Here is a 19,680-nt window from a genome sequence, read left to right on the forward strand (position 1 = left end):
CGAGAAGGTTTTCACACCTCCTCAGTGCAATCAAAGCCGTTAAGGAAAGAAGACAACATGACGCGTTGTCTTCGTATCAAAACACAAAGTTATCACTGTCATTGCATAAGCCACCGAAGTAAATAGAAACAATTTTGTTGACCTCTTGAACTTTCTGATGTAACCTCAGATCATGAAAAATGAGTTGCTTTTCATCCAAGCTGTTTCACTTTCAGCCCGTGTTGATTTACGTTCCGCTGTCGTCCATCTCCTTACTCACTGTGTCTCTGAGCCTGCTGCTCATCATCTCTATTCCCCACGTCAAGCACCAAACATCCCTTCAGTCATTAATCAAAGTGTGAGATAGTGATGAAAAGCCTGTGGTGAAATTAGAATCAGCTGATTTTAAACACTGAGAAAATGTGTTTTTTCTCCTTTCTTGGATTGTCACTTTGCTTGGTTCTGGATTGAAATTAATTTTATATCAGAAGTCAGGAGTGTATCCTCAGGATTAACGACATCGCTGGACATGTTGACTTCACTTTGACCTTCATTGTTCCCGTCTCCTATATTGTTACTCTTTATGTCAGAGTATTTGTAGATGTTATCAACAATAATTCCACCCCACAAAGCGCTGATAAAACTTACAGATCATTTTAAGAATGATGACGTCAACAAGGCCGATAGTTGGGGCCTTCCCTCCTTAAACTTCTGTATTCCTGTTGTAAAGGAAGGGGGAGGGACTTCAGCTGAGACAGCAAATTATTGGATTGATTTATGATTTCAGATGATGTTAACCTGATAACGACAATAGTGTGACGTTCCTCCTTTAATCCAGGCAGCTGCAGACCCCCACCAACCTCCTCCTCTTGTCTCTGGCAGTCTCAGATTTCTTCGTGGGCCTCCTCATGTGCTTTCAGATCCTCCTCTCAGACGGCTGCTGGATCCTCAGTGACTGCACTTGTACTCTGTCTGTTCTTTTGGACTACATCATCACCTCGGCCTCAGTGGGAACTATGGTCCTCATATCTGTCGACCGCTACGTGGCCATTTGTGACCCCCTGCGTCATCATCATCTTCATCCTCTTATGTGGGCCAGTGTGGAGTTATAATCTCCCCACCTGGTCCTCGTTCTTCTCCGTGGCCTCCTCCAGCTGGACATGCGAGGAACGCCTCTCTTGGGAGGATGGCCAAGCTTCTCACCCTATCTCTAAGGGAGAATCCAGCCGATATCATTCTTTCAGTCATGATCCATCGCTCATGACCATAGGTGAGGGCAGGAACAAAAACTGAACAGTAGATAGGCGCTTTGCCTTCTGGCTCAGCTCCCTCTTTGTTCCAATCGTGCGGTAGAGCGAACGCAACACCGTCCCTGCTGCTCCGATTCTCCAGCCAATCTCATGCTCCATTTTACCCTCACTCATGAACAAGACCCCGAGATAGTTGAACTCCTTCACTTGGGGTAAGGACTCATTCCCTACTTGGAATACGCAGTCCACCGGTTTCCTGCTAAGGACCATGGCCTCCGATTTAGAGGTGCTGATCCTCATCCCAGCTGCTTCACGCTCGGCTGCACACTTGTCTTGTGAGCACTGGAGGTCACAGACCGATGGAGCCAATAGGACCACATCATCCACAAAAAGCCAGGATGTAACCCTCAGCTCCCCAAACTGCAGCCCTCCTCCCCCATGACTACGCCTCGATATCCTGTCCATGAAAATCTCAAACAGCATTGGTGAAAAAGTACAGCCCTGGCGGAGGCCGACCGCCACCGGAAACAAGTCTGACTTATTACCGAGAACTCAGACACAGCTCTCGTTTTGGGAATACAGGGATTGGATGGCCCGCCCTCAGAAGAGACCCCCTCACCCCATACTCCCACAACATCTTCAGGGGAACCTGCTCGTACGCCTTCTCCAGGTCTACAAAACACATGTAGACTGGATGGGCATACTTCCAGGCCCCCTCCGGGATACATGCAAGAGTAAAGATCTGGTATGCTGTTCCACGACCAGGACGGAATCCGCATTGTTCCTCTTCAATCTGATGTTCGACAATCGGCCAGACCCTCCTTTCCAGCACCTTGGAGTAGACTTTCCCAGGGAGGCTGAAGAGTGTGATGCCCTGGTAATTGGCACACATCCTCTGGTCCCCCTTTTTAAACAAGGGAACCACCACCCCGGTCTGCCACTCTTTTGGCACTGCCCCAGACTTCCACGCAATGTTGAACGACGACAGCCCCTCAACACCCAGAGCCTTCAGCATTTTCGGATGGATCTTATCAATTCCCGGGGCTTTGCCACTGTGGAGTTGTTCAACTACCTCAGTGACCTCCTCGCGGGAGATCGACACTGATCCTCCATTATCCTCCAGCTCTGCCTCCACCCCAGAGGACATACAAGTTGGATTCAGGAGTTCCTCGAAGTGCTCTTTCCACCGTCCGACTCCCTCCTCAGTCGAGGTCAACAGTGACCCAAACTTACCATGAATGGCTTGGATGGTCCCCCGTGATCCACTCCTGAAATGCCGAGCGGTTGTCCAGAAACACCTTGGTGCCTCCTCCAGGCATGGTCACGATTTTCTTTCCTCACTGTTTCATGGGGTCTTTTTGAACCACTGTTTGTCTGGCCCCTCATCTGGTACCAATTTGCCCTCGGAGACCCTACTAGGGGCACTTGGCTCCAGACAACAGAGATCCCAGTTTCATTGTGGCACAAAAAACCTCCCCACAATGATAAGGTGATGGATCTCTGGGGAGAACCCTGCGTTACTCTGACAAAGTGACTGTAAGAGCAGTCGTGGTCTGTTCTGGTCTGTGTTGGGTCTGCTCTCTGCTGTACAACAGCGTTGTAATGAAGGAGAACATCACACAGCCAGGCCGGTACAACTCCTGCTCCGGAGAGTATGTGATTGTCATCAACAACATCGCAGGAGTCATCGATGTCATTTTGACCTTCATCGGTCCGGTGTCCGTCATCATTGTCCTGTATCTGAGAGTGTTTGTGGTGGCCGTCTCTCAAGCTCGAGCCATGCGCTCTCAACGTTCAGGGACTTTTCTGGCTAAGAAGTCTGAGCTGAAAGCAGCCAAGACTCTCGGTGTTGTCGTGGTTGTGTTTCTGATGTGTCTTTGTCCATATTACTGCTTCAGTCTTACAAGCCAGAGCACCTCGTTTAGCGTCACCACCATCCCCTTAGAGAGCTGGTTGTTTTACTTTAACTCCTGTCTGAACCCCATCATTTATGCTTTCTGTTATCCCTGGTTTATGAAATCTGTCAAACTCATTGTCACATTGAAGATACTGAGGTCGGACTCCAGTGAGACCAGAATACTGTAGAGAGAGATGTTTACTAATTCAAAAGTCTGAACGCATGTTAAATATGTTCTGCAGCAGCTTCAAGTCTGCCAAAAATGATGTGATGACATGTTATATTATTATAACTGCTTTAAGTTCAACAGTCAGTGTCTGCTCATGCAGCAGCCTCCACAGAAACACATATAATAAACATTTATTTTTGCTTACAATAAAATATTGTTGTATGATATGATAGTTGAACACAATTTGTCATAAACATAACTTTGTTGTTGTGTACTGCTGATAAATTGTTATTTAATGTCTCTGTAAAGTTATTGTCTGATCAAACTTATCTTTGAACTCATGACGTAATGTTAAATAACAGAGTGCACTCATTACTCCCATTGAGTGTTATTAAATCAGAAAACTAAACAGAGTTCACTTTCTCCGCAGCACAAACACAAACACATGTTGTTACAGCACCTGCGGCCTCTGGACGCTGAACACAGGGGTATTCCACAAAGCGGGTTATGTGAAAACTTTGAGTATGTTCACCCTGAGATGAGAGAACCTCGTTCAATATAACCTGCTCACTCGCAGGTTTTCTTTCACAAACCCAGAGTTTCTACCTGTCTCCTCCCACACAAAGACAGCTGTTGGACATGGATTGCCCATTCATTCCCAATCTGATTGCTATCGAAGGCCAAGTAATTCGAAATGCTTTACCTGGCGAGAGATTAGATGTCCTGGCGTTTCCAGAGGAGTATCTGTCATTTATCTCAATAACATTCTCGGCCATACGTCACCAAACTCACACACTGTGGAGGTGCGCTCACATCACAGCAAATGTTATGCGTGGCGCTAAGTTCTTTTTTCTTTTTGTTTTATTTTTGCAAAAGGTAATTTTCTTGACAACATCAGTGATGCAGAGCACTTTGGAAAGGCAACAGTGTGTAGAGCTGTGAGAAAAGTAACTCTTGCACTGAAACGGCTGTTCCCAATGTTGGGAGTGTTCCCGGGACACAAACCTGTAAGAAACGTCAAAGAGGAATTCAACAGGATTTAGAAATTATATTCTATTATTTTAAATTAAATACATTCTGCTGCTCTCCCTGTGGCAGCAGACAGCGTTTCTTCATCATCATCCTCCTCCTGTGATGTTTCAGAATACGTCAAACAGCCATCTGAGGCCAGATCTGAGTCTGGAATACTTACAGCTGTGCCAGGTGTTCAATAGTTTCAGTCGTGGGCTGAGCAACGCAGATGACAACATCCACAAATGTTGGGGGGGCAGAGATGTATAACAATAAGTGTTAGAAATATAAGTTTTATTTTTTAAAAGACACAAGTGTGTACTTACATCTGATGTAAGTACTTGTGTCCTGGGGGTTGACCCTGGGTGACCTCAGCTCCTCAGCCTCTGTCAGAGGTAGCGGTGGCGGCTCTGCCTCCTTTCTGTTGGCTCAGCAGAATTCAAATGTTAATCTTTTTTTTTTTAAATTAGTACATTTTATTTCGTTTGTGTACACATTGTCACTTTTTGAATGACTTCAATAAAAATGGGTAAACATAGTATGATGTGTTCATCTACTCAGTGGGCTATTAAATGAGAAGAGTTAAAACGTTTTGTTAGGGGTTTAAATTAATATTTACTTTGTTTAATAGGTTAAGTCCATAAAAAAAAAAAACAAATCAAAATCAAAGTGAGGTAAGATCAGAGCCCAGCAAAAAATATCCTTTACCTTGTTGAATGATGTTTTGATATTTCCCTTCTCTCCTGGTGGACTGCACCTAAATGATGACCTGATTTTATTCCCATTTGTATTTAGAACTGTAAGCTACGGTGTTTTACAGTTAAATGTAAAATCAATGGACGAGTCCATCCAAACTTACGCGTTGACTCGGGTAGTAATTTCTTCTCCTGCTGCAGCGGTGTTACATTTACGGTGAAACATGTTCATCCTCTCCATCGGCCTCAATTCAGACCTCCACCTCCACCAGGGTGAAATAACTGGATCTTTTTTTTTTTCTGTTGTCACGGTGACTCCATTGATGATGGATTTTGAAAGAGGTTGTGCACGCACGCAACTCAGATCAGCTGTTCTGGAACCGGATACTCAGTTTGTTGAGCACCTCTCATGTCGGAGTGTCGGCCAGTTATCTGCAGCTGATAACTGTGCACGAAAAGCAGCTCACCTTGAATGTCCGCACTCACGTATCCCATGGAAACGTACAGTGACGACACAGAGCGCGAAGAGCCGCCAGGATCTCTCCCCTTCACCTCGACTGTCCGACTCCCGAACTAACGGGACAGTCTGAGCTACAAAGTCCGTGAAACGTTTTGCTTTGAGCGGACGGCAACTTGTAACTCGTTTCATATTAACGTTAGCAACACGCAGCTAGCGAACGGCGCTATGCTAACAAGGCTAATCGCTAGCCACGATTAGCTACGAAATTTATTTAGAATTAAAACGGGCAGTTCAAGTTTAAACATCATCACACAGAACACACGTTTACCTCTCATACATCCAATGGAACAACTAGCCGTCGATCCCAACGTTAGTCACCGACCGGCCACAGCTCCGGTTGGGCCCCGGGTCCCGGTCCATCACTTTCGGATTGAGTATTAGCTTCAGACTCGACAGTCGGTAAGTTTTCTTTTCCTGGCGCGTTAAATTTGGGGAAACTTTGAGCCGCCTGACGAGCTTCAGGTCACGACCTCCTTTTTTTTTATGTTGATGACCATATTAGGCATCGAGCCGCTCAGGTGACGGTAACTATGGCGACCGGCAGCTGCTTCTGTAACGTTAGTCTTTGTAATTCCGTTTGGTCATAAAAACTTTAGAAAAGACTGCAGAGTCTGAGCTACCAAAAATAAGGACGATGGATGGATCAACTTCTTCAGGTTTTATCAGGCACCTGAAAATTCACCCGGATCGGTAACTTAGTTAAGTCACATAAATCATATGGACGGTTAGCAAACATGTTTAGCTTAGCATCAGCTATGTAACGTTAACTTAGTTTGCTACCAGCTTTCTAACTGGGTATTTGAAAAGATGAGTAAGTGTTAGTTTGCTTGTCACAGTTGTTTGCACTGAGTGACGTAGACATAAGTTTTAACAGAAAACTCCGGTTACAGGCTTATTGTTGGCCACGTAACGGAAAGTTACAGGTTTACCAGGTTACCATTACACTGGATGATAGATGACAGAACGTTCATTACGTAAAGAGGAGACATGAGACTTGACTTGGACTTGCAAAAAAGACTTGTTGTTTTTATAAATGAAGGAATTGGAATCTTTAAAATCCTGACGTGTCCCGACTCCAGTCACAGCAGCTTATCTCAGTCTGTCCTCAAGCATTCAGGTGTTTTCCCTCAGGTGACGTCTTCGGTCTAAGTCCCGCCCCTTTACCTCAACAGATTAAGATTGGCTAAATATTAAGGAAGTAATGGCAATCAAAGAAAAGCCAACAATGACTGACATTCTGCATTAGAACAAGATAGGCTGTAAACTTAGCAAAAAGTCAATCAAGTACCCGCTAAATAAACCATGCCCATTAATGAACTGGCATTAAATAGCGCTTTTAAAGTTGTACACATTTATTTATTGTAAACCACAATGAAATTAACTTAAGCATATTTATAGAATGTGATGCAATCTTATTTATCTTATGAACTGATAGTCCATAGCTCACAGTATTCACTGGGCTACATGCAGATGTTATCAACAATAATGCCACCCCACAAAGCCCTGATAAAACTTACAGATCATTTTAAAAATGATGACGTCAACAAGGCCGATAGTTGGGGCGTTCCCTCCTTAAACTTCTGTATTCCTGTTGTAAAGGAAGGAGGAGGGACTTCAGCTGAGACACAACAGGAACCAGTGGCTGACGTGGAGCAAAGAGATAAATCAGCTGGATGTGTGAGAGGTTTGGTCAGAAATCTGGAGGAGCTCCAGCAGCTTCTCCTCTCTGATGATGGAGAGCCTGGAGGAGACTGAACTCTGCTTTCCACAGCTCCTCAACTCCTCCTGCAGGAAGCCGAAGCGCTCGGAGACCGAGGCCGTGCTCGTCTACATCCTGCTGTCGTCCATCTCCGTGCTCACCGCAGCTCTCAACCTGCTGGTCATCATCTCCATCTCACACTTCAAGTAGTTGACACATTTCCTCTTTTTCAGCAAAATATGTCATTGATTTATGATTTCAGATGATGTTTATGTGTGATTATAAATGTCACATATTGTAACAACAATAGTGTGATGTTCCTCCTTTAATCCAGGCAGCTGCAGACCCCCACCAACCTCCTCCTCTTGTCTCTGGCAGTCTCAGATTTCTTTGTGGGCCTCGTCATGTGCTTTCAGATCCTCCTCTCAGACGGCTGTTGGATCCTCAGTGACTGCACTTGTACTCTGTATGGTGTTTTGGACTACACCATCACCTCGGCCTCAGTGGGAACTATGGTCCTCATATCTGTCGACCGCTACGTGGCCATTTGTGACCCCCTGCGTTACTCTGACAAAGTGACTGTAAGAGGAGTCGTGGTCTGTTCTGGTCTGTGTTGGGTCTGCTCTCTGCTGTACAACAGTGTTGTAATGAAGGAGAACATCACACAGCCAGGCCGGTACAACTCCTGCTCCGGAGAGTGTGTGATTGTCATCAACTACATCGCAGGAGTCATCGATGTCATGTTGACCTTCATCGGTCCGGTGTCCGTCATCATTGTCCTGTATCTGAGAGTGTTTGTGGTGGCCGTCTCTCAAGCTCGAGCCATGCGCTCTCAACGTTCAGGGACTTTTCTGGCTAAGAGGTCTGAGCTGAAAGCAGCCAAGACTCTCGGTGTTGTCGTGGTTGTGTTTCTGATGTGTCTTTGTCCATATTGCTGCTCCAGTCTTACGAGCCAGAGCAACTCGTTTAGCGCCACCACCTTCCCCTTAGAGAGCTGGTTGTTTTACTTTAACTCCTGTCTGAACCCCATCATTTATGCTTTCTGTTATCCCTGGTTTATGAAATCTGTCAAACTCATTGTCACATTGAAGATACTGAGGTCGGACTCCAGTGAGACCAGAATACTGTAGAGAGAGATGTTTACTAATTCAAAAGTCTGAACGCATGTTAAATATGTTCTGCAGCAGCTTCAAGTCTGCCAAAAATGATGTGATGACATGTTATATTATTATAACTGCTTTAAGTTCAACAGTCAGTGTCTGCTCATGCAGCAGCCTTCACAGAAACACATATAATAAACATTTATTTTTGCTTATAATAAAAGATTGTTGTATGATATAACAGTTGAACACAATTTGTCATAAACATCATAACTTTGCTGTTGTGTACTGCCGATAAATTGTCATTTAATGTCTCTGTAAAGTTCTTGTCTGATCAAACTAGGTGGAGCTCATTACGTAATGTTGATTATTAATAGACTGCACTGATTACTCCCTTTGTGTGTTATTAAATCAGAAAACTAAACAGAGTTCACTTTCTCCGCAGCACAAACACAAACACATGTTGTTGCAGCACCCGCGGCCTCTGGACGCTGAACAGGTCTGAGTGTCGGCCAATTATCTGCAGCTGATAACTGTGTATCTCTGTGGACGAGAAGGTTTTCACACCTCCTCAGTGCAATCAAAGCCGTTAAGGAAAGAAGACAACATGACGCGTTGTCTTCGTATCAAAACACAAAGTTATCACTGTCATTGCATAAGCCACCGAAGTAAATAGAAACAATTTTGTTGACCTCTTGAACTTTCTGATGTAACCTCAGATCATGAAAACTGAGCTGCTTTTCATCCAAATCACAAAAAGCACAAAAGAGTCGATGTTTTGTTGTTTGTGACAGTTCAAAAGTCCAATCAGACAGTAAAATAATGTCTTTGATAATTATAATTTTTTTATATCACCAAGGAACTGAGCTGAGAAATTTAACTGCTGGGTCGTTAAAGTTCAATTTTCAATATATAACCAGCAAAAACCAGATTTTTTTCCGATCGTAATAAGGAAACTTTTGTGATTGAGATTTTAATATTTTAAAATGACCAATGTGACTGCAGATTCTTAAAAAACATGAATGTTGCTCAAGAGGCCAAAAGTTCAGAGTAAACAGTGAACATTTTATTTATAGCTGACAACATCGGCGTCATCACCTTCAAGTGTTTGTTACTTAACTTTACTGACTTTATCTTTTCAACTCCTGCAGGAGACGGAAGCTGTTTCACTTTCAGCCCGTGTTGATTTACGTTCTGCTGTCGTCCATCTCCTTACTCACTGTGTCTCTGAGCCTGCTGCTCATCATCTCTATTTACCACGTCAAGCACCAAACATCCCTTCAGTCATTAATCAAAGTGTGAGATAGTGATGAAAAGCCTGGACTTGTTGACTTCACTTTGACCTTCATTGTTCCCGTCTCCATTATTGTCACTCTGTATGTCAGAGTATTTGTAGATGTTATCAACAATAATGCCACCCCACAAAGCGCTGATAAAACTTACAGATCATTTTAAAAATGATGACGTCAACAAGGCCGATAGTTGGGGCCTTCCCTCCTTAAACTTCTGTATTCCTGTTGTAAAGGAAGGAGGAGGGATTTCAGCTGAGACAGCAAAATATTGGATTGATTTATGATTTCAGATGATGTTAACCTGATAACGACAATAGTGTGATGTTCCTCCTTTAATCCAGGCAGCTGCAGACCCACCAACCTCCTCCTCTTGTCTCTGGCAGTCTCAGATTTCTTTTTGGGCCTCCTCATGTGCTTTCAGATCCTCCTCTCAGACAGCTGCTGGATCCTCAGTGACTGCACTTGCACTCTGTCTGTTCTTTTGGACTACATCATCACCTCGGCCTCAGTGGGAACTATGGTCCTCATATCTGTTGACCGCTACGTGGCCATTTGTGACCCCCTGCGTCATCATCATCTTCATCCTCTTATCTGGGCCAGTGTGGAGTTATAATCTCCCCACCTGGTCCTCGTTCTTCTCCGTGGCCTCCTCCAGCTGGACATGCGAGGAACGCCTCTCTTGGGAGGATGGCTGAGCTTCTCACCCTATCTCTAAGGGAGAATCCAGCCGATATCATTCTTTCAGTCATGATCCATCGCTCATGACCATAGGTGAGGGCAGGAACAAAAACTGAACAGGAGATAGGGAGCTTTGCCTTCTGGCTCAGCTCCCTTTTTGTTCCAATCGTGCGGTAGAGCGAACGCAACACCGTCCCTGCTGCTCCGATTCTCCAGCCAATCTCATGCTCCATTTTACCCTCACTCATGAACAAGACCCCGAGATAGTTGAACTCCTTCACTTGGGGTAAGGACTCATTCCCTACTTGGAATACGCAGTCCACCGGTTTCCTGCTAAGGACCATGGCCTCCGATTTAGAGGTGCTGATCCTCATCCCAGCTGCTTCACACTCGGCTGCACACTTGTCTTGTGAGCACTGGAGGTCACAGACCGATGGAGCCAATAGGACCACATCATCCACAAAAAGCCAGGATGTAACCCTCTGCTCCCCAAACTGCAGCCCTCCTCCCCCATGACTACACCTCGATATCCTGTCCATGAAAATCTCAAACAGCATTGGTGAAAAAGTACAGCCCTGGCGGAGGCCAACCCCCACCGGAAACAAGCCCGCCCTCAGAAGAGACCCCCTCACCCCATACTCCCACAACATCTCCAGGGGAACCTGCTCGTACGCCTTCTCCAGATCTACAAAACACATGTAGACTGGATGGGCATACTCCCAGGCCCCCTCCGGGATACATGCAAGAGTAAAGATCTGGTATGTTGTTCCACGACCAGGACGGAATCCGCATTGTTCCTCTTCAATCTGATGTTCGACAATCGGCCAGACCCTCCTTTCCAGCACCTTGGAGTAGACTTTCCCAGGGAGGCTGAAGAGTGTGATGCCCTGGTAATTGGCACACATCCTCTGGTCCCCCTTTTTAAACAAGGGAACCACCACCCCGGTCTGCCACTCTTTTGGCACTGCCCCAGACTTCCACGCAATGTTGAAGAGGCGTGTCAACAACAACAGCCCCTCAACACCCAGAGCCTTCAGCATTTTCGGATGGATCTTATCAATCCCCGGGGCTTTGCCACTGTGGAGTTGTTCAACTACCTCAGTGACCTCCTCGCGGGAGATCGACACTGATCCTCCATTATCCTCCAGCTCTGCCTCCACCCCAGAGGACATACAAATTGGATTCAGGAGTTCCTCGAAGTGCTCTTTCCACCGTCCGACTCCCTCCTCAGTCGAGGTCAACAGTGACCCATTCTTACCATGAATGGCTTGGATGGTCCCCAGTGTTCCCCTCCTGAGATGCCGAGCGGTTTTCCAGAAACACCTTGGTGCCTCCCAAAAGTCCTTCTCCATGTGTTCTCCGAACTCCTCCCACACCCGCTGCTTTGCCTCCCTCACTGCTGAGGCTGCCGGCCCCTTCGGGCATGTCTGTACCTTGCAATCGCCTCAGGAGTCTCTTAGGGTTAACGTACCCCGGAAGGCCTCCTTCTTTAGTCGGACGACTTCCCTGACCACCGATGTCACCATGTTGTCGAAGGGTTACCACCCCTTGAGGCACCTAAAACCTTGAGGCCACAGCTCCCCGCAGCAGCTTCAGCAATAGAAACTTTGAACATCGACCACTCAGGTTCAATGTCCCCAACGTCTACAGGGATGCCAGAAAAGCTCCTCCGGAGGTGGGAGTTGAAGGTCTGTTGGACAGAGGCCTCCTCTAGACGTTCCCAGTTCACCTGCACTACACGTTTGAGCTTGCCAGGTCTGTCCTGAATCTTCCCCCGCCACCTAACCCAACACAGTTGACATCTCCACCCCTCTCTTCACCTGAGTGTCCAACACATGCAGCCTGAGATCAGATGACATGATAACAAAATTGATCATTGACCTTCTGCCTAGGGTGCTCTGGTACCAAGTACACTTATGAGCATCCTTAAGCTTGAACATGGTGTTCATTATGGACAGTCCATGGCTAACGCAGAAGTCCAACGACAAACCACCGCTCGGGTCCAGATCAGGAAGGCCGTTCCTCCCAATCACGCCCCTCCAGGTGTCTCCATCATTGCCCACTTGCGCGTTCAATTCCCCCAACAGGACTATGGAGTCCCTACTGGAACCCCATACAAGACATGGTGCATATGCACAAACAACAGTCAGAGCCCCCCCCCTCACAACCCTGAGGCGTAGGGAGGCAATCCTCTCGTTGACCAAGGAAAAATCCAACGTAGTGGCACTTAGCCGGGGGCTTGTGCTTCACCCCATGAGCAACTCCAGAGAAGAATGGAATCCAACAACTCTCAAGGAATAGAGATCCAGAACCAAGGCTGTGCGTAGATGTAAGACCCACCAGATCCAGCTGGTAGCGCTCCACCTCCCGCACAAGCTCTGGTTCATTCCCCCCCAGCGAAGTGACATTCCATGTCCCCAGAGCCAGCTTCTCCTGCCCAGGTCTGGGTCGTCAAGGCCATCTGCCTTCACTGCCACCTAACTGACAGCACACCCGACCCCATCGGTTATCCCTGCAAGTGGTGGCGCCAAAGGGTGAGGAAAGTGTCACATTCCTTTTTCGGGCCAAGCCCGACAACCAGGCGCTCGCTGACAGGCCCTCCTGCCATGCCTGGCTCACGAAGGGGGCTCCAGGCTTCCGCCAGGCATGGTCACAATTTCTTTCCTCGCTGTTTCATGGGGTCTTTTTGAACCACTGTTTGTCTGGCCCCTCATCTGGTACCAATTTGCCCTGGGAGACCCTACTAGGGGCACTTGGCTCCGGAAAACATAGCTCCCAGTTTCATTGTGGCACAAAAAACCGCCCCACAATGATAAGGTGATGGATCTCCGGGGAGAACCCTGCGTTACTCTGACAAAGTGACTGTGAGAGGAGTCGTGGTCTGTTCTGGTCTGAGTTGGGTCTGCTCTCTGCTGTACAACCTGTCACAGATTACTTTGTGGTCCTCTTTCGGTCCTTTCAGATTATGCACATCGATGGCAACATCATGTGTCTCCTGTATCAGGATCTGTTGTATGTGGTCACCTCGGCCTCTGTAGGAACCATGGTGCTCATATCTGCTGACCGCAATGTGGCCATTTGCAATCCTCTGCATTACCCCATGAATGTGACGCAGATGTCTTGTTGTGTAAGATGACTTTGATTGCCGAAAAAGTCCCCTAAAATTAAAATGTATTATTTTAGGTGACAGGATCTGTATCTGTCTGATGGATCTGGTCTGTAGCCTTACAGAGTCTGATCCTGAAGGACAACCTGAAGCAGCCTGGCAGATATAACTCCGGTGACTGAGAGTGTATCCTCAGGATTAATGACATCGCTGGACTTGTTGACCTCACTTTGACCTTCATTGTTCCCGTCTCCATTATTGTCACTCTGTATGTCAGAGTATTTGTAGATGTAGAACAATAATGCCACCCCACAAAGCGCTGATAAAACTTAGATCATTTTAAAAATGATGACGTCAACAAGGCCGATAGTTGGGGCCTTCCCTCCTTAAACTTCTGTATTCCTGTTGTAAAGGAAGGAGGAGGGACTTCAGCTGAGACACAACAGGAACCAGTGGCTGACGTGGAGCAAAGAGATAAATCAGCTGGATGTGTGAGAGGTTTGGTCAGAAATCTGGAGGAGCTCCAGCAGCTTCTCCTCTCTGATGATGGAGAGCCTGGAGGAGACTGAACTCTGCTTTCCACAGCTCCTCAACTCCTCCTGCAGGAAACCGAAGCGCTCGGAGACGGAGGCCGTGCTCGTCTACATCCTGCTGTCGTCCATCTCCGTGCTCACCGCAGCTCTCAACCTGCTGGTCATCATCTCCATCTCACACTTCAAGTAGTTGACACATTTCCTCTTTTTCAGCAAAATATGTCATTGATTTATGATTTCAGATGATGTTTATGTGTGATTATAAATGTCACATATTGTAACAACAATAGTGTGATGTTCCTCCTTTAATCCAGGCAGCTGCAGACCCCCACCAACCTCCTCCTCTTGTCTCTGGCAGTCTCAGATTTCTTTGTGGGCCTCGTCACGTGCTTTCAGATCCTCCTCTCAGACGGCTGCTGGATCCTCAGTGACTGCACTTGTACTCTGTCTGTTCTTTTGGACTACACCATCACCTCGGCCTCAGTGGGAACTATGGTCCTCATATCTGTCGACCGCTACGTGGCCATTTGTGACCCCCTGCGTTACTCTGACAAAGTGACTGTAAGAGGAGTCGTGGTCTGTTCTGGTCTGTGTTGGGTCTGCTCTCTGCTGTACAACAGCGTTGTAATGAAGGAGAACATCGTACAGCCAGGCCGGTACAACTCCTGCTCCGGAGAGTGTGTGATTGTCATCAACTACATCGCAGGAGTCATCGATGTCATGTTGACCTTCATCGGTCCGGTGTCCGTCATCATTGTCCTGTATCTGAGAGTGTTTGTGGTGGCCGTGGTTGTGTTTCTGATGTGTCTTTGTCCATATTATTGCTCTACTCTTACAAGCCAGAGCACTTCGTTTAGCGCCACCACCGTCCCCTTAGAGAGCTGGTTGTTTTACTTTAACTCCTGTCTGAACCCCATCATTTATGCTTTCTGTTATCCCTGGTTTATGAAATCTGTCAAACTCATTGTCACATTGAAGATACTGAGGTCGGACTCCAGTGAGACCAGAATACTGTAGAGAGAGATGTTTACTAATTCAAAAGTCTGAACGCATGTTAAATATGTTCTGCAGCAGCTTCAAGTCTGCCAAAAATGATGTGATGACATGTTATATTATTATAACTGCTTTAAGTTCAACAGTCAGTGTCTGCTCATGCAGCAGCCTCCACAGAAACACATATAATAAACATTTATATTTGCTTACAATAAAATATTGTTGTATTATATGACAGTTGAACACAATTTGTCATAAACATCATAACTTTGTTGTTGTGTACTGCTGATAAACTGTGATTTAATGTCTCTGTAAAGTTTTTGTCTGATCAAACTAGCTAGAGCTCATTACGTAATGTTGATTATTAATAGACTGCACTGATTACTCCCTTTGTGTGTTATTAAATCAGAAAACTAAACAGAGTTCACTTTCTCCGCAGCACAAACACAAACACATATTGTTGCAGCACCCGCGGCCTCTGGACGCTGAACAGGTCTGAGTGTCGGCCAATTATCTGCAGCTGATAACTGTGTATCTCTGTGGACGAGAAGGTTTTCACACCTCCTCAGTGCAATCAAAGCCGTTAAGGAAAGAAGACAACATGACGCGTTGTCTTCGTATCAAAACACAAAGTTATCACTGTCATTGAATAAGCCACCGAAGTAAATAGAAACAATTTTGTTGACCTCTTGAACTTTCTGATGTAACCTCAGATCATGAAAAATGAGCTGCTTTTCATCCAAGCTGTTTCACTTTCAGCCCGTGTTGATTTACGTTCCGCTGTCGTCCATCTCCTTACTCACTGTGTCTCTGAGCCTGCTGCTCATCATCTCTATTCCCCACGTCAAGCACCAAACATCCCTTCAGTCATTAATCAAAGTGTGAGATAGTGATTAAAAGCCTGTGGTGAAATTATAATCAGCTGATTTTAAACACTGAGAAAATGTGTTTTTTCTCCTTTCTTGGATTGTCACTTTGCTTGGTTCTGGATTGAAATTAATTTTATATCAGAAGTCAGGAGTGTATCCTCAGGATTAACGACATCGCTGGACATGTTGACTTCACTTTGACCTTCATTGATCCCGTCTCCATTATTGTCACTCTTTATGTCAGAGTATTTGTAGATGTTATCAACAATAATTCCACCCCACAAAGCGCTGATAAAACTTACAGATCATTTTAAGAATGATGACGTCAACAAGGCTGATAGTTGGGGCCTTCCCTCCTTAAACTTCTGTATTCCTGTTGTAAAGGAAGGGGGAGGGACTTCAGCTGAGACAGCAAATTATTGGATTGATTTATGATTTCAGATGATGTTAACCTGATAACGACAATAGTGTGACGTTCCTCCTTTAATCCAGGCAGCTGCAGACCCCCACCAACCTCCTCCTCTTGTCTCTGGCAGTCTCAGATTTCTTCGTGGGCCTCCTCATGTGCTTTCAGATCCTCCTCTCAGATGGCTGCTGGATCCTCAGTGACTGCACTTGTACTCTGTCTGTTCTTTTGGATTACATCATCACCTCGGCCTCAGTGGGAACTATGGTCCTCATATCTGTCGACCGCTACGTGGCCATTTGTGACCCCCTGCGTCATCATCATCTTCATCCTCTTATGTGGGCCAGTGTGGAGTTATAATCTCCCCACCTGGTCCTTGTTCTTCTCCGTGGCCTCCTCCAGCTGGACATGCGAGGAACGCCTCTCTTGGGAGGATGGCCGAGCTTCTCACCCTATCTCTAAGGGAGAATCCAGCCGATATCATTCTTTCAGTCATGATCCATCGCTCATGACCATAGGTGAGGGCAGGAACAAAAACTGAACAGTAGATAGGCGCTTTGCCTTCTGGCTCAGCTCCCTCTTTGTTCCAATCGTGCGGTAGAGCGAACGCAACACCGTCCCTGCTGCTCCGATTCTCCAGCCAATCTCATGCTCCATTTTACCCTCACTCATGAACAAGACCCCGAGATAGTTGAACTCCTTCACTTGGGGTAAGGACTCATTCCCTACTTGGAATACGCAGTCCACCGGTTTCCTGCTAAGGACCATGGCCTCCGATTTAGAGGTGCTGATCCTCATCCCAGCTGCTTCACGCTCGGCTGCACACTTGTCTTGTGAGCACTGGAGGTCACAGACCGATGGAGCCAATAGGACCACATCATCCACAAAAAGCCAGGATGTAACCCTCAGCTCCCCAAACTGCAGCCCTCCTCCCCCATGACTACGCCTCGATATCCTGTCCATGAAAATCTCAAACAGCATTGGTGAAAAAGTACAGCCCTGGCGGAGGCCAACCGCCACCGGAAACAAGTCTGACTTATTACCGAGAACTCAGACACAGCTCTCGTTTTGGGAATACAGGGATTGGATGGCCCGCCCTCAGAAGAGACCCCCTCACCCCATACTCCCACAACATCTTCAGGGGAACCTGCTCGTACGCCTTCTCCAGGTCTACAAAACACATGTAGACTGGATGGGCATACTTCCAGGCCCCCTCCGGGATACATGCAAGAGTAAAGATCTGGTATGTTGTTCCACGACCAGGACGGAATCCGCATTGTTCCTCTTCAATCTGATGTTCGACAATCGGCCAGACCCTCCTTTCCAGCACCTTGGAGTAGACTTTCCCAGGGAGGCTGAAGAGTGTGATGCCCTGGTAATTGGCACACATCCTCTGGTCCCCCTTTTTAAACAAGGGAACCACCACCCCGGTCTGCCACTCTTTTGGCACTGCCCCAGACTTCCACGCAATGTTGAACGACGACAGCCCCTCAACACCCAGAGCCTTCAGCATTTTCGGATGGATCTTATCAATCCCCGGGGCTTTGCCACTGTGGAGTTGTTCAACTACCTCAGTGACCTCCTCGCGGGAGATCGACACTGATCCTCCATTATCCTCCAGCTCTGCCTCCACCCCAGAGGACATACAAGTTGGATTCAGGAGTTCCTCAAAGTGCTCTTTCCACCGTCCGACTCCCTCCTCAGTCGAGGTCAACAGTGACCCATTCTTACCATGAATGGCTTGGATGGTCCCCCGTGATCCACTCCTGAAATGCCGAGCGGTTGTCCAGAAACACCTTGGTGCCTCCCAAAAGTCCTTCTCCATGTGTTCTCCGAACTCCTCCCACACCCGCAGCTTTGCCTCCCTCACTGCTGAGGCTGCAGCCCTTCGGGCCTGTCTGTACCTTGCAATCGCCTCATGAGTCTCCAGGGTTAACATAGCCCTGACGGGCCCTCCTGCCATGCCTGGCTCACGAAGGGGGCTCCAGGCTTCCTCCAGGCATGGTCACGATTTTCTTTCCTCACTGTTTCATGGGGTCTTTTTGAACCACTGTTTGTCTGGCCCCTCATCTGGTACCAATTTGCCCTCGGAGACCCTACTAGGGGCACTTGGCTCCAGACAACAGAGATCCCAGTTTCATTGTGGCACAAAAAACCTCCCCACAATGATAAGGTGATGGATCTCCGGGGAGAACCCTGCGTTACTCTGACAAAGTGACTGTGAGAGGAGTCGTGGTCTGTTCTGGTCTGTGTTGGGTCTGCTCTCTGCTGTACAACAGCGTTGTAATGAAGGAGAACATCACACAGCCAGGCCGGTACAACTCCTGCTCCGGAGAGTGTGTGATTGTCATCAACAACATCGCAGGAGTCATCGATGTCATTTTGACCTTCATCGGTCCGGTGTCCGTCATCATTGTCCTGTATCTGAGAGTGTTTGTGGTGGCCGTCTCTCAAGCTCGAGCCATGCGCTCTCAACGTTCTGGGACTTTTCTGGCTAAGAAGTCTGAGCTGAAAGCAGCCAAGACTCTCGGTGTTGTCGTGGTTGTGTTTCTGATGTGTCTTTGTCCATATTACTGCTCCAGTCTTACGAGCCAGAGCAACTCGTTTAGCTTCACCACCTTCCCCTTAGAGAGCTGGTTGTTTTACTTTCACTCCTGTCTGAACCCCATCATTTATGCTTTCTGTTATCCCTGGTTTATGAAATCTGTCAAACTCATTGTCACATTGAAGATACTGAGGTCGGACTCCAGTGAGACCAGAATACTGTAGAGAGAGATGTTTACTAATTCAAAAGTCTGAACGCATGTTAAATATGTTCTGCAGCAGCTTCAAGTCTGCCAAAAATGATGTGATGACATGTTATATTATTATAACTGCTTTAAGTTCAACAGTCAGTGTCTGCTCATGCAGCAGCCTCCACAGAAACACATATAATAAACATTTATTTTTCTTATAATAAAAGATTGTTGTATGATATAACAGTTGAACACAATTTGTCATAAACATCCTAACTTTGCTGTTGTGTACTGCTGATAAATTGTTATTTAATGTCTCTGTCAAATTTTTGTCTGATCAAACTAGCTTGAGCTCATTACGTAATGTTGATTATTAATAGACTGCACTGATTACTCCCTTTGTGTGCCCCTAAAATTAAAATGTATTATTTTAGGTGACAGGATCTGTATCTGTCTGATGGATCTGGTCTTTAGCCTTACAGAGTCTGATCCTGAAGGACAACCTGAAGCAGCCTGGCAAACATAACTCCGGTGACTGAGAGTGTATCCTCAGGATTAACGACATCGCTGGACTTATTGACCTCACTTTGACCTTCATTGTTCCCGTCTCCATTATTGTCACTCTGTATGTCAGAGTATTTGTAGATGTTATCAACAATAATGCCACCCCACAAAGCGCTGATAAAACTTACAGATCATTTTAAAAATGATGACGTCAACAAGGCCGATAGTTGGGGCCTTCCCTCCT

At 46.5% G+C, this 19,680-nt stretch overlaps 4 protein-coding genes across 4 annotated transcripts; all 4 read left to right on the top strand.

Moving 5' to 3' along the window:
* The first annotated feature begins 179 nt into the window (after positions 1–179).
* On the top strand, positions 180–3,454 carry LOC115062093 (trace amine-associated receptor 13c-like). The gene is made up of 3 exons (XM_029530713.1): positions 180–304; positions 818–1,042; positions 2,738–3,454. Exons 1-3 carry the CDS (start codon positions 180–182, stop codon positions 3,312–3,314), a joined length of 927 nt encoding a protein of 308 aa, XP_029386573.1. The 3' UTR covers positions 3,315–3,454.
* Positions 3,455–7,129: 3,675 nt separating this feature from the next.
* Positions 7,130–8,452, top strand: LOC115062342 (trace amine-associated receptor 13c-like). Its single transcript, XM_029530995.1, has 2 exons — positions 7,130–7,426; positions 7,555–8,452. The coding sequence occupies exons 1-2, from the start codon at positions 7,251–7,253 to the stop codon at positions 8,348–8,350; spliced, it is 972 nt and encodes a 323-aa protein (XP_029386855.1). The 5' UTR covers positions 7,130–7,250; the 3' UTR covers positions 8,351–8,452.
* Positions 8,453–13,812: 5,360 nt separating this feature from the next.
* LOC115035199 (trace amine-associated receptor 13c-like) lies at positions 13,813–15,086 on the top strand. The gene is made up of 2 exons (XM_029492918.1): positions 13,813–14,115; positions 14,244–15,086. Exons 1-2 carry the CDS (start codon positions 13,940–13,942, stop codon positions 14,944–14,946), a joined length of 879 nt encoding a protein of 292 aa, XP_029348778.1. The 5' UTR covers positions 13,813–13,939; the 3' UTR covers positions 14,947–15,086.
* A 559-nt stretch (positions 15,087–15,645) lies between these two features.
* Positions 15,646–19,106, top strand: LOC115062094 (trace amine-associated receptor 13c-like). The gene is made up of 3 exons (XM_029530714.1): positions 15,646–15,770; positions 16,284–16,508; positions 18,390–19,106. Exons 1-3 carry the CDS (start codon positions 15,646–15,648, stop codon positions 18,964–18,966), a joined length of 927 nt encoding a protein of 308 aa, XP_029386574.1. The 3' UTR covers positions 18,967–19,106.
* The last annotated feature ends 574 nt before the right edge of the window (positions 19,107–19,680 follow it).

This window comes from Echeneis naucrates, chromosome 21 (genome assembly GCF_900963305.1).
Source record: "Echeneis naucrates chromosome 21, fEcheNa1.1, whole genome shotgun sequence".
Lineage (NCBI taxonomy): Eukaryota > Metazoa > Chordata > Actinopteri > Carangiformes > Echeneidae > Echeneis > Echeneis naucrates.